Here is a 15,661-nt window from a genome sequence, read left to right as displayed (position 1 = left end):
TATATATATATATATATATATCAACTGTATTTTGTATTCTGTAACTCATGAAAGCACTACTTTAAAAGTTGATTAGAAGTAAAAACAAATTAAACACAGCAATATATTAAGCAACACGTGGTTTATTAAATAGAATTCTGCTCTGTTTACTCGAAAATTACGCGATTTCTTCAACATAACATCAATAGAGTATTTTTTGTTATATAAATGGTGGAGAAGAAAAACTGTTTCATTGTTGCTATGTTTATAAGGTTAGCTGTATTTTATAATAACCCCTCAGTGGCACAGCGGTATGTCTGCAGACTTACAACGCTAAAAACCGGGTTTCGATACCAGTGGTGGGAAGAGCACAGATAGTCTTTTGTGTAGCTTTGTGCTTAACTACAAACAAACAAACATTATAATAACGGTGTTCTAGGTCACTCTCTGTGCTTGAAACTACTTTATCCAAAGTTGATCGTACCCAGTCCAATAACTTTACTATATACTATTACTGGATCAATCATCGGGATTTAGGTCTGTGACGACCTGGGAGGGTCAGGTTCTTCCTAATACACCTGCTCTTCCCTCCTGTACTATTGTTATTGGTATTCTATACGTCAGGTGTTTTTTCTTGGGTAAGCTGGTTTGGATGTTAACTGTTTCTATTTGCTACTTTACTTTTCAGGGCTATGTTCATTTCATGTTATATTGTTATGTGTGTAACACAAACCAACAATCTACTTCATATACATTCGCACAGGCAGTCAAAACCAAACTGAAGACACACCACAACAACTGAGGACCACACAACCCACAAACGCCCAAACACACCAAAACGAAGTAATAAGCAAAATAACAGACGTAGCCAAAAACATATTCTACGAGTTTCTAGCTCAATACAGAAACCAAAACCAAGACGACAGTATTACACTAATCATTAGAATAGCTATTTAACACCAATACTATCACATATTATACAACTATTCATATTACCACAAACAACACAGCAAACACAAGTCCAAATTGTTGTCTCTTGGGATTTTGGTGTTGGTAGTAATGGTGTTTTTCTTTGTGTTCTGTTTGCTTCCTGATTTGGTGCTTGTGTATTTGTGTTATTTTGTATGTTGATTATGCGTGTTTAAATGTTCTTGTATTTTAGGCATCCTTTGTAGTTTGCCGTGTGTTGCTGTTGGCAGATACAGCGGTGTGGTTATGGGTTCTCACGTGAGCAGTCTGTGTTTCTGTGTTCTCCCTCACGCCCTACGTAGCGTGGGAGAGCTTTCATGCGGCTGTCACATGTCCGTAGCGTTGGTAGTTGTAACACTGGATTACAACTACCGCTGGTGTTTTAGTGGGTTCAACAGTGTATTTTTGAGACCAAAGAATGATACCATTTGATATCACGCTCTGGATATCTTGTGCGTATATTTTGACCATATATGTGAGTTTCTATGTTCTATTAGAGAAAATACGTTCTACTTTGGTGTATTGTATGTGTTTGTGTATGAGTTCGGTTTCTATGTCTTCGTTTGTGATGCCTGAATGTAAATCTTTTATGACAAAAGATTTGGGGTTAGGTTTGTTGCCTGGTAAGTGTATAATAATACTTCCTGGTTTAAAAGCATCTTGCGGCCATTCTTTTAACAGTCGATTGAGAAGTCAGCGGCCTCTGGCCCTTTGATTAGGACGCCGCCCTTGATAGCAACTAAGTTTACTTCCGGCTTGCATCATTTGATTTCGGCCGCAGGTTGTAGTTCTCTGTACTCAGTAGGGATTCCTTATATTATTGTAGAAAACTGAGGTGGTTTTTTGTGTACTGCATCTGTTTGTACGTCTGTGGCTTTTTGATTTTGTGATGTATACTTGAGATCAGTGTTTGTTTGTTCTGTTTTTCGTTTTTTCTTTAGCGTTACTAAAATAAAGTCGTCTTCATTGTTTGCTTCATCGTGTTTTTGTTTAACTTCGTTTGCTTGTTTGTTTTGAATTTCGCGTAAAGCTACATGAGGGCAAGCATGTTTAGTAGGAGGGGATTCGAACCCGCGACCCTCAGATTGTGAATCGAGCACCCTAACCACCTGGCCATGCCGGGGCAAACTTCGTTTGCTTCTTTGTGTTTTTGTATAATTTCGTTTGTTTCTTTGTGTTCATGTTTAGCTTCGTTTACTATTACTGACGGTTGCAATTTCTATTGTTACAATTTCCCGCCAAGACGGCAGTGTCAATCTTAGAATATGTATTTGAAGTCGGCTTCCAAGATCACGTTTACTCAGACTAAATGCATAAAAGACCATTGAAGTTTTCTTAGAAGGCTTGACAAGCATGTTGTAAAATGGAATTACTGTGATTCCAGTGAACCCTAGATGGTTTGAGATGTTGCCGGAATGTTCGGCCTGTGAGCTAGTGTTCAATTTCAGATCCCCATTTACTACTTTAAAACATAAATAGCTTAATAGCAATAGCGTTTTGAATCGGATGGTTCTCTCTTGCAACCATGGCCTTCGTTTTGCTCCGAATTGGTTATGGGCACGGTTTCGGAAGTCGTTGCTGTATTAAACACCCGGCTGTACACGTTTTCCCATTTCAATGAAGGCTTCTTTTTTTAAAGAAATGTTGCGACTTTTGACTTTACACCATTTAATTATTACGCTGTATGATCCTCCTCTCCAAAATCTAATTTACTTTTCTCCAGTTATAAGTCTATTATTGGCTGCGTTGCATTGTCGGAAATTCGCTGTGAAAACGTATACAGATTCTAAATATGTTGATAATGGTAATACGTCGTTGCATTCGTATATGCAAATCACTCTTGCACGTTCTATACACGTTAATTATCCACGCAAAATATAAAAGTTCCCCAAGAAATCTAACGTTATACTCAAATACAAAGTTTGAACTTATTTTTCAAATTGCATAAACATTTTATTATGTATACTTGTACCTTTTTAATATAATAAGTTCTGATCATGTTTGCATTTTACGTACAGTTTGACATTATGACGGTAATTTGGTTTGGTTGTTGTTAAGCGCAAAGCTATACAATGTTCCATCTGTATTCTACCAACCACGGGTATCGAAACCAGAATTTTGACGTCGTAGCCCGCAGGCTTACCGCTGAGACACTTGGGGGGGGGGCATGACAGTAACTGGAAACTTTGCAAACTAAGCTAACAGATTTGTTCATCATTATTCGTCTGTAAATCACCTATGATATAACAACGATCAACAGTTATTAGAAATACTTGAAGAAATATAAAAGGAGAGAGGATATCGATTCAAGTTTAAATAGAATAGCATCTAACCTGGCACAAAATAAGGAAACCCGGTAACAGGAACACTTTTTTTGGAAGACAGACCTTCCTACTTCAGGGCTGAGCTTGGAGTATCAAAATATAGGCAAAATTATGCTAACATTTGATTGATAATAACAAGTATTTTTTGTTAAGTTATTTTATGCAGTATAAACCTATTTTCATCTTAGAATTGAAGGGTTAGTGACACTGGCTTTCCGGGTAAAAATCCTACTGAGCTGCCATCTAGGAGAAAAGTTAGAAGTTACATTAAAAACAACAAAATTCCTTGTAAACAAATACAGAAAGAAAAAAAAAACTCGTACAAGAAATAAACGTTAAGTGTGTGATTTTACAGAGTAATTCCCTTTAGTTTTCATTTTCGGACTAAGGAGTAACATTATTGGTCATAGTACTATGAAATGATAGAGTTAAAGTTTTAATCAAGTAGTCGTTATGATATCAAACTATTGTGTAAGTAATTCAGCTCCGAGTAGAGTGCTACTTGACAGCTCGAAATCTAAAACACTCGCAAACAGAAATAGGAACGAGTATTATTCCACGAGGTGCAACAGCCGTCATTTTTTGGTTATATGCCAATACTTTCTTGAAATTCGCATTCCTTTAAAGAATTTCCTTGGCCACAAAACATTAATACATAGTAGTAGCTCTTAAGGTAAGAATTCGGTACTGTAAGCTCTAGCTAACAGCGTTGACACAGAACTACAGTTGCTTTCACTCTCTTTACCTATGGACAATGCTCCCCTCCCCCAATGGATCAGCGACAAGTTTGATGATGGCTGATAACATAAAAACTGGGTTTCGATACCCGTGGTCGGCACAACACAGATAGCGCCTTTTGTGCTTAAAAAACAAACAAACGTACGAATGAAATATAGGTGACGTACAGATTTTGGTGAAACATAGTGATAGGTTTTAATCTATGTCGTATACGTTTAGTTTTGTGTAACAATCATCTGCACATAGCCGTCACTAATTTTGAACTGATATTAAGGGGAGGTAGCTAGGCAACAGCCGCTATCGTCAACCCTTGGATTACTGGTGTTTGATCGAACAGTGAGATTAGAACGTCACTATTACAGCGCACTCACAGGCTTAATGTGCAGTGTGGGATTTTTAAGGCAACGGTTTGTGAATCTCGGATTCACAGTACGGGCACGTTAACCACTTAGCCAAACCCAAGAAACTGCTAAACAGTAAAAATAGAACTCTCTCTGTGAGTCGTTCTATTTTTGTACATATATCTCTGCATTCGTATGAGTGTAATCTATATTAATTTCCCCGAAAGGGGGCCTAAGGCTTCCTGGAGGGGACACCTGTTTTAACCACTCGCACCACTATACAGTAGTGTGTTGTCTGTCAGTAGATACTAAAATAACATCACATAAGGGACGCTTAACGTTGCAATTTGTACTATCGTGACGTCAGTAAAACGTGCGCATACCAGAAATCGCGAGAAGAATTATGCATTCTGTAGGCTACAACACGGCATGACATATGAACTTGAAAAGCAATAAGTAAAAATATTTTTTACTTTCGGGGACCCTGCACAAGTACATTTAGTCCTAGCTTTGTAAAATAGAAATATTAAAATCCACAAGAGAACAACGTTTTATAATACATAATTATAATCTTTATTTAAACCGATTAACGGTTGTAAAATTCATTCTACTGTGGGAAAAAACGGTAATTTTGTCTCAACCAATTAATATGACTGCTAGAAATAGTAGAGAAACCACTGAAATAGGGAAACACAGCAAAAACAACTTGATCTTAAATAAGGATGAAGGGTTAGAAAATATAAAAAATTGTAGATGGCGCGATCTTCTTTTTTGTATTATAAATTAGTAGTCACATGATCATGGCTTTTGTACTTATATAGCACACAGTAACTGTTTTTCACACTCCTATAGGTGACGTGAAACAATGGTGAAACATATAGAGTCACTTCTACAACCGTTGATCAGTTTAACTAAAGATTTTATGTATTATATAATTTGTTCGTTTGTGGATTCCAATATTTTAAACATATACACAAGTTCATTGAACTTTAAACTTTTAATATTGTAAAATAGAAATCCAAATGTTCAAGTAGTGGAATATGAATAACCCTTCATAAAGTTTCAATGTCACTGACTACAAATATTTCCTCTGACAAATACATGTTGAAGTTGCTTTAAAACGTACTTGACAATTTAAAGTCATTTTTGACTTCAGTTGACAAACGACCTTATAATCTACATCTTCATGATCATCATTATTTTCTTTTTTATTAATTTTCTATCTGTTTATGTTTATACGTTTATCTGTAGTCCAATGAATTTGTTAACATCTTCTAGGGCTGCAAATGTTTATAGTCTACTTTTTCTTGATTCTTGAGATAAGCTACTTTTGGGGCTCTTGAGCCGGTCTGATTTGCACTCGACTTGTAATCTGAGGGTCGCGGGTTCGAATCCCTGTCACACCAAACATGCTCGCCCTTTCAGCCGTGGGGGCGTTATAATGTGACGGTCAATCCCACTATTCGTTGGTAAAAGAGTAGCCCAAGAGTTGGCGGTGGGTGGTGATGGCTAGCTGCCTTCCCTCTAGTCTTACACTGCTAAATTAGGGACGGCTAGCGCAGATACGCGCAAAGCTACACGAGGGCAAATCCATAACAAACAAAATTAATAAAATACAACTTTTCTAGGATTATTTCTAAATAAGTGTCAACATTTTCTTAGTAAAATGTGTGTGTGAACAAAAGCCCGTATTACATTCACGCCCTTGGCATTGGGCATAGAACTGTAATATCAAATAACCGTTTCCTTTCTTTCTTTGTAGTATAACACGCCAAATTGATCTCCGTCTGGGAATCCATTCCAGGAATCAAGGTTAATATATTAGTAACGGTTTTAGTACAATCTGCTCCAGCTTCTCTTATCCCTGATAAAACATATAATGGGGTCAAATTTAAAATAAATCTAAAATTATATTAATGGACAACAATAGTTTGGGGGCAATCAACGACATTTCAGCCTCCCCCTCTAACGCTGGCCTTGGTTTTTAGTGTCTCATTATGATAATATGAATATTTAAAAAGTTCTCAATGATCGAGAGGTTCAAAACAAACTAAGGCTTATTTGAGTCTTGGTTTAGAATAATCAGATCTAATCAACTTTTTCAGGCTACATTTTCTTCCGAGAAGTCAACGTTTTAAACTACCTGATACGCCGAAGTTTTCGCAAGCATAGAGGAAAATGTGTCCTGACTAAAGGTTGGGTTACATTCTACAGAAGACAGAATGCCATACCTTACGCTCCAGATAGTCTGTACGCTGAAGACTTCAATCTTATGTAAGTAACGAGAACAACACTATGAACTCTGAAAACATTTAAAGCGTTTACTCTACAAGTGACAGATACCGAAAATAAAGGCACGTGCGCAAGGCTTAGAAAGGTATTGTTCATTTAGGACATTATGAGTTATTTTTTAAAAATAATCCCTTGATATTTTAAGATCCTTGGGGGTAAGCATCGAGTGCTGGAGAATAGGGGTCGTTGGATAAGTTCTTACTTGTTTAATCACTTCAGTAGGCCTACGTCCGTGGATGTATGTCAATTTTACACATGTATAAACTGATTTATACACGTCTTTGTTATTATGCAATACAACTGTACAGTTTATACACACAATATATTATATTAGATGAACTTACCTTTTGTCTGTTGTTGTGAGCGTCAATCAACAGTATTTATTAATTCATGAATGACGAACTCCAAATACTCAAACAGTTAATTCCACATCCAGCAGATCTAAAGCGAAGAGAAGTTTGATTGGACTGGATAATCATAAGAAAACATTTTACAATCCTGCTTCCATACTGTTGTCAACGTTTATGAAGTTTTACCTTTATGATGTTGTACTCTTCGTGCAGAAAAATACGATGAGCTAGCTCCGCTCTGTCTACCTGGGGAAATCGCAAACCTGGATTATAGCGTTGTAATCCGTTACCCTTATGAAGCTTTACCAGAAATTAATATTTCAAAACCTGTTTTACAAACTATTATTATTCAAGGAAAAATAAACTTTCCTTCTTTAGATTGAATAACAACAACAAAAAATACGTTATTACTCATTGCATTTCCTTATAATGTAACATTTGTTCATCCATAATTCACTATGTCCCGTTGGCTGAACGTTCTAGAACAAGATAATGAGTTCTGTTCGACGCTGTTTATCTTAACGCAATGATTACGAGGCTCATTTTGTCTTTAATCACACGATATGGACATTGAAATTGTGGTCAATTGTTGATGTCTAGACCGGAATATTTTACCATTGGACGTTGTTGTGTATTACATGTCTTTTTCAGCCATTTCCTTTGTATATATATATATATATTAGACCGGATTATCGTTTCAGGTTGTAGGTGCAAAGAACAAAGTTTGAACCTGAAAAATGATGATGAATAAGCTCCACACTTTCAGCTGTGGGCGTTATAATTGAAACAGTCAAATTTATATTATTCTTTATTGTATGTTACAAATGTTAAACTTCGCCTGCCCCTTGTATTAATGTTTTTATCAACATTTAAACACCATTATTCGCAAATGACATACATTGATGATAAACTTAAAATCTCGCGAAAGGAGCCGACTGTCACTTAATAACAACAACAGAAGAAGGCACTTAGAACTAGTGCGTACAATTCATCAAATCATTACTAGTTTTGGCGTTTAGGACTCGTCCACTCCATCAGATCATCATTAGTTTTGGCGTTTAGTACTCATAAACTTCAACAGATCACAGCTAGTTTTGACGTTTAGATCTGGTCCACTCCATCAGTTCATAGCTAGTTTTGACGTTTAGATCAGGTCCACTTCACTAGATCATCGCTAATTTTGACCTTTATATCTAGTCCACTCCATCAGATCATAACTAATTTTGACGTTTATATCTGGTCCACTTCACCAGATGATAGCTAATTTTTACGTTTATATCTGGTCCACTCCATCAGATCATCGCTATGTTTGTTTGGTGTTTAGAGCGTATCACTTCATTAGTTATTTGTAAATTTATTTTTGCGTTTAAATCTCGTACACGCTGTCAGATTATCGCTAATTTTGACGTTTATATATTGTCCACTTCACCAGGTCATAGCTAGTTTTGACATTTATATCTGGTCCACTTCACCAGATGATAGCTAGTTTGACGTTTATATCTGGTCCACTCTATCAGATCATCGCTAATTTTGACGTTTAGATGTGGTCCACTTCACTAGATCATAGCTAACTTTGACGTTTATATCTGGTCCACTCCATCAGATCATAGCTAGTTTTGACGTTTATATTTGGTCCACTTCACCAGATCATAGCTAGTTTTGGCGTTTATATCTGGTCCACTTCACCAGATCATAGCTAGTTTTGGCGTTTATATCTGATCCACTCCATCAGATCATCGCTATGTTTGTTTGGTTCTTAGAGCGTATCACTTCATTAGTTATTTGCAAATTTATTTTTGTGTTTAAATCTCGTACACGCTGTCAGATTGTCTCTAGTTTTGACGTTTAGGATTTTTACACCTCCTTAGATTGTCTCTAGTTTTGACGTTTAGGAGTCGCTCACTCCGTCAAGTCATCGCTAGTTTTAGGGTTTATGACTCGTTTATTTCATTAGGTTATCGCATGTTTTGGCGTTTGAGCCGGAATAGTTAAACAATGTTTTCTGTGGATGAGTCATGCTTCACTTTGCATCCAGATAATTAGAGTATCCGTATATTCATTAGTAAATAATCTGGAGCCAGCTCCTGCTCCATTTTCAAGCTAGAATCAGACGACAGCGGTAAAAGTATGATGTGGATACCACCATATGTCACCATGTGTACTGCCACGTGTTTGTCCAATTAGACCAGTTTTTTAACATATAATTGGTGATAACGCCCACACCAATTATGCTGAATTTCACTGTAAAAATAAAACGAAAAAAACAAAAAACAAAACACGTGACTCGTGTTTTATGGAATACCAGTTTGGTGACTGAATGGTTATAACACAATTTAAAATTTAAAAACAACAACAACATAATCAGGGTTGTTTAATGAGAAAGACATAAACGTTAGCTGATGCATAATATTTGTGTTGAATTCTATACAATCTACATATAATAAAAATGTAAAGTCAGGACACAATAATGTGTTTAAGTAAGCAGGATTTTAAATTGAAAACCGCATGTTAGAAAATACACACTTGCATTTATAACGCTATAAAAACATAACTTGTTATTAAATAACATAGTATTGTGTTAATTCATAACGATACATCAAGTAGGTGTAGTTCACACAAGCCTATCTTTCAAGAACATAACTTGTTATTAAATAACATAGTAGCGTTATGAATTAACACAATATATCAATTAGTTGTAGTTCACACAAGCCTATCTTTGAAGAACATAAATTGTCATTAAATAACACAGTATTGTGTTAATTCATAACGCTATATCAATTAGTTGTAGTTCACACAAGCCTATCTTTGTATTGTGTTAATTTACTCAAAAACTTTGGTACATTATGGTTGACGCATTTCTTGGAGAATAGGAGGCCTTCGTACGAATATGCATAAGATGCTCGTGGGAGAGGCATCACAGCCAATCAAGTGACTCCATAGACTAAAGTTGCCATGAAATTAGCATTTTTCAGTGCAGTGGTCAAGGACGAATTCTATTATTTTAGACTTGCAAAATCGGTACCACGTTGGTTTATGTGATGGTACATGAAACTGAAACGAGCTGAAAAGGTGTAAAGCTACTTCTTCCAAATGTTCTGGGCCTGACATGGCCTGGTGGTTAAGGCGGTCGATTCGCGAGCTGCAGGTCGCGGGTTCGAATCCCCGTCATCGAACATGCTCGCCCTTTCAGCCGCGGGGGGGGGGTGTTATAATATGACGGTCTATCTCAGTATTCGTTGGTAAAATAGTAGCCCAAGAGTTGGCGGTGGGTGGTGATGACTAGCTGCCTTCCCTCTAGTCTATCACTGCTAGATTAGGGTTGGCTAGCGCCGATAGCCCTTGTGTAGTTTTGCGCGCAATTCCAAACAAACTAAACCAAATCCAAATGTTCATTTATGAACATTAGTGGAATCACCAATGGTTAGACGCCTGGTGTGCATGAGTGGAATGACTGACACTTTTATAACAGTAACGTTTGCCTTGTCATAACTATAGCATTATAAGCTCCAATCATTCTTTAACTGTTTTATGCAATGTAAAGTAATGCGACAGGGTAATAATGAGGATTTAGGCGTAACTGAAATCATTATAGATTCAAAAAATCCTGAGGAAGAAAATTAAAATTAACAAAAAAACTCAAAATAACCTTTAAGATACCCGTTGACTTCCTCTCATATTTTTCTTTCTGAAAACGATAATCAGTGGCTTTGAAACAATCGAAAAACTATCATTGCTTGAGTTTCGTAAAAAAAAAAAAGTGCTTAGGGCAAAGTTTGTTCGTTGGATTTCGCGCAAATCTACAAGAGGGCTATTTGCGCTAGACGTTCCTAACTTTGTAACTAGTCGGCACCATCCACCACTAACTCTTGGACTACTCGTGTCAGGCCGAATAATGGGACTTGGCCTCACTCATAACGTACCCCCGACCCCAAAGTGCGATTATTATCGTTTCGTTCTTTCTTCTTTTGCACGATAACGGGAAACGAACCACGAAGCCTCAGCTCCGTATTCCGGAACGCTAACCATTGGCCGCACTCGGCCCTTAAAGCAAGGACATCTTTTATTGTTTGTATGTGAACGTGTATTTATAACCGTTCCTAGTGCGTCCTCTGCCATTCGAAATAACAAGGTATCTGACAATGTATTTAATAATTTATGATTCAAGTATTTTTGGTGTGATTTCATTATTTGCTCAAGCGCCAAGCAACAAGTAACAAAAAATCGAATATTAAAGATTTTACAGCCGATTTGACCCTCATCTAAGCTGACTGAAGTTTGTTCAAAAGAAAGAAAGGAAAATAAATGATTCGGTTACAAAATATTGCTATAATTCCACTGGAATAAGTTTGAGTGTATCTGGAAAATACATCACGATGATTGTACTAGACATAGTTTTAGTGTATCTGGAAAATACATCACGATGATTGTACTAGACATAGTTTTAGTGTATCTGGAAAATACATCACGATGATTGTACTAGACATAGTTTTAGTGTATCTGGAAATTACATCACGATGATTGTACTAGACATAGTTTTAGTGTATCTGGAAAATACACCACGATGATTGTACTACACGTAGTTCTAATGTATCTGGAAAATACATCACGATGATTGTACTAGACATAGTTTTAGTGTATCTCGAGAATACACCACGATGATTGTACTAGACATAGTTTTAGTGTATCTCGAAGAATACACCACGATGATTGTACTAGACATAGTTTTAGTGTATCTCGAGAATACACCACGATGATTGTACTGGAACAGTGTAATTATTTGGTGAAATAAAAGCTTTTAAACGTTGTGGTTCTACTGTGTATGGATTAGATATAACGAATGTATTTCTACTTTCAGGATCAAGCAACTTAGAGCAGCAGGACTGATTGAAAAATGGAAAGAACAGTACTTCCCTAATATGGAGTCTTGCTTCTTAAGTCGATCGAAATCTTTTAATACCCAGGAAGAAGCGCTTTCAGTATTTGAACTGGCAAGTGCATTCTATCTGTATAGCGGAGGTGTTGCCTTGGGAATTGCTGTTCTCATAATAGAAAATGTATGGAGAAATATATTTGGAAATAATAAGAACGATTCAAAAATGGCTGCGTGGTTAAAACGTTAGTTCGGTCTACTTAGTTATTGTGAAATACCCATTTTAACGTCACAATTTCAAGACCCGCAGTATATATATGTTTCCAAGAAATGCTACTAAAAGATTTATTTGTGTATAAGGTCTAACTAGGATTAAGATTTTATATTCCATGGCGTTATTTTATGCTTTTTAGTAGTTATTTTATCAAAGATATATTGATATGTGCATAGTCAAATGGGAATGTAATATATTAGCATTGTTTTTACAATTTCCAAAAGGTATCACAGACCTTCACATAAAATGGCCTACTATATATATATACCCGAAGCCTGTCCAATACATTGATATATTAGATGTAAAATTTAATTATTCAATTAATATTCCATAAATGTACCCCGTTCATTTTATCGACTTTCTCAAACATGTTGTGACGTAAAAGTTGCTACTAGTTAGGTTGAAAACACCTGTAGGGAATCTTAAGCCCCAGGATAAATGAAAATAAAACAAACCATAGATGTGGACAAAATATACGAGAACTCAGTTTAAACATTGAGTGAAGTTGAACATATTCGGAGGAGTTAAAACCTGTCTATTTAGCAACAAATAAACTTGTTTTGTTTATAAACAAACAACAAGAAACTGAGGTGACGTTGCCAAATCATATTTAGTTTCCCAAAGTGGCAGAGAGTTCTAAGTTCTTCAATTTTTATCCTCCCAACTGCTATTGGTTAATGAGTGATATATATATGTGCTTTCTTTCTAACTCGTTTGTTTGTTGTTAACTTGAAAGCTACACAATAAGCTATATATGTGCTCTGCTAACCGCAGGTATCGAAACTAGATTTTTAGCGTTATAAACCCACAAACTTTACGCTAAGTCACCAAGGAAATTTTAACTCGTTATTAGCACTGTTTGGCATGTACCGATAAATGTAGATGTTCAGAATATTAAAGAACTTTTTAATAAAACAGAATGTGTCAAATGTTTTAGACTATATGTATTTTGAATTATTTGATTATTCTGAATATACAGAAGTAAGTGTGGGACGAGAGAAGGTGGGCACGAAATATGGGGTAAAATTAAGTCGACGTTTAAACTCGTGGAATAAACTGATGAGTTTTTTTTATTTTTCAAACATCAGTATCACCATCAAATCACAGTTTCCAACGCATCAGTGGCACATTTTATTAAAATTTCGTAAAAGCTGATATCACCAAAGGAAATTATAATTATAAATATAAGAAAAGTGGTTTTAACATTTTACAGCAATTAGCAGCTTAGAACCAACAATAATTTCCTTTATCTGCTAATAACTAATAGATGTATATTTACCTACCTAATTACGAAATACATTTCATAAGAAAAAAACAAAGATAAAGTAGAAAATAAAACAGAATACGCAGTTTGGACTTTATTTTTGTTAACCACATTACATCTAAAGTTAATTGAACGTCTAAATTACATGCACACAAAAGATAGCATTGTCAACAAAAATCAATCGAACACGACAATAATGACACGAACGTTTCATACCATATTGTTTTACATTCTAAAGACTTCTGTATACATTGAAAGTTTTTTAAAAGTGACATACAATTAATAGAGCTACGCTGATATTGTACTAGTGTATATAATATTTGAACATTCAAGTCCGGAAGAGAGTAGCCATTAACCCCCCGAATAAAATCAGAATAAGATGGCTATTAAGTCCTACAGACAAAATTAAACCCAGAACAGGATGGCCATCCAGCCCCATAAGCAAAATTAAACTCCAGAACAAGACGGTTATGAAGCCCCATAGACAAAATTAAACATCAGAATAAGATGGCTATTAAGTCCTACAGACAAAATTAAACCCACAACAGGATGGCCATCAAGCCCCATAAACAAAATTAAACCCCAGAAAAAGACGGCTATGAAGCCCCATAGACAAAATTAAACCCCAGAAAAGTGTGTTTATTTAACTCCATAGTAAAAACACAAACTCCAGAACAATGTGGGTATTAAACCCTACAGATAAAACTATTCCCAGAACGGGATAACCATAAACCATATAGGTAAAATATAAGCCCAGAAATAGAGAGCTATTAAGCCCCATGGATAGTATTAAACCACGGAAAAAAAGTGTTTATTACACCCCATTAGCAAATATTAAATCTCAAAACAGGGTGGCGATTAAGCACTACGAACAAAATTAAATCCTGGAAATGGTAGTTCTTACGTCTCATAGACAAAAATTATATTCCGGAGTAGGGTAACTATTAAGCCCCACAAACAATAGACAAAACGAAACCCCAGAGTAGGATGGTTGTCACGACCCAGAGATAAAATTAAACTCGAAAACACGCTAGTCATTATGCCATACAGACAAACTTAAGTCCAAAAATAGGGGGGACTATTACACCCTGTATACAAAATGAAATTCCAGAGCAATAGTTACTGTTAAGATCCACAGAAAAAATTAAATCCAGAACTGGATGGATATGAAATTCTATAGATAAAACTTAACCCCCCCCCCCCCAAAAAAAATAAAAAAAATAAAAGGTTGGTTATTAAGCCCTATACACAAAATTAAACACTACTACAGGGTGGTTATTACGTCCCACAAACAAAATTAAACCCAAAATTTTATGGCTATTAAGCCTCATAAACAAACTACCTGACAAATACAGCTAAGGAAAACCAACTATGGTTTATTTACTGAGTTTGGTCAATGGTAATAATAAAGCAGTTTCAGGTGTCACAAAATAATGAAAGAGCTCAATATATTTTATCTTGTTGATACCAAGCTTGTACTGACGTTTGAGACAATTATTAGGGTTACATTAGTTGCTACGTTTATTAGAGATAAATTGCCATTCCAAGATAATAAGTTAAAACATAATTAACTGTGAAATCACCACCATAGAACGAACAGAAAACAACAACAACAACAACAACAAAATTACGTAAAACGTATCCAGGGCGTTATTTTACAGGCACAGTGATGGGGTGTCGCCACAAATCCCCATTCGGGTCGAGCCTTTGGTATTTCCAAATGCTGATAATACGCGTAAACCCATCCGTATCGTCTGGTGCATTCGCTTTTATACCTGGAACGTAAAAAATGAAACAGATGTTGAGGTTTATCTCGAATAAAGTAGCTTATTCATCAATGGATCTTCTGACAAAACGTCATCGACAATATGGATATTTTGACATAAGAATCACAAGTAAGCTTGATTTTTAAAGCAAAGCTACACAATGGGTTATTTGCGTGGTGTCTTTCCCGGAGCTCGAACCATGAATAGCGAAATGATAGCTATAAAGACTTGATATATATACAGCTTATTTTCGCCGTTAGAACTCCAGCAGAGTCTGCTTGTGTTTGCTTAAGTTTATATACAAAGAAACAAAACATTTGAGTTTTCTTTGAAATATCAGTTACAAACATCTTGGCCGCTGTCAATTTACACCTGATTTCTTACTGTAATGTGTAATTTTTTTTGTAATCTTTACTCCTGACAATCAATCACTAGTATATGTTTGTTTGTTTTTTGAATTTCGCGCAAAGCTACACGAGGGCTATCTGCGCTAG

The 15,661-nt window shown here is 35.8% G+C and overlaps 1 protein-coding gene across 1 annotated transcript in view; it reads left to right on the top strand.

Moving 5' to 3' along the window:
* LOC111086216 (glutamate receptor ionotropic, delta-1-like) overlaps positions 1 to 12,770 on the top strand; it is a 44,458-nt gene extending 31,688 nt beyond the window's left edge. The window contains exons 9-10 of the mRNA XM_022388165.1: positions 6,457 to 6,625; positions 11,849 to 12,770. Of these exons, the coding sequence (XP_022243873.1) occupies positions 6,457 to 6,625; positions 11,849 to 12,113 (434 nt within the window). The 3' untranslated portion in view covers positions 12,114 to 12,770. The remainder of the gene's footprint in view (positions 1 to 6,456; positions 6,626 to 11,848) is intronic.
* The last annotated feature ends 2,891 nt before the right edge of the window (positions 12,771 to 15,661 follow it).

Source organism: Limulus polyphemus, unplaced genomic scaffold (assembly GCF_000517525.1).
Source record: "Limulus polyphemus unplaced genomic scaffold, Limulus_polyphemus-2.1.2 Scaffold929, whole genome shotgun sequence".
In the NCBI taxonomy this organism is placed as follows: Eukaryota; Metazoa; Arthropoda; class Merostomata; order Xiphosura; family Limulidae; genus Limulus; species Limulus polyphemus.
Note: the sequence above shows the minus strand (reverse complement) of the source record. Positions and strands in the feature narration are given on the sequence as shown.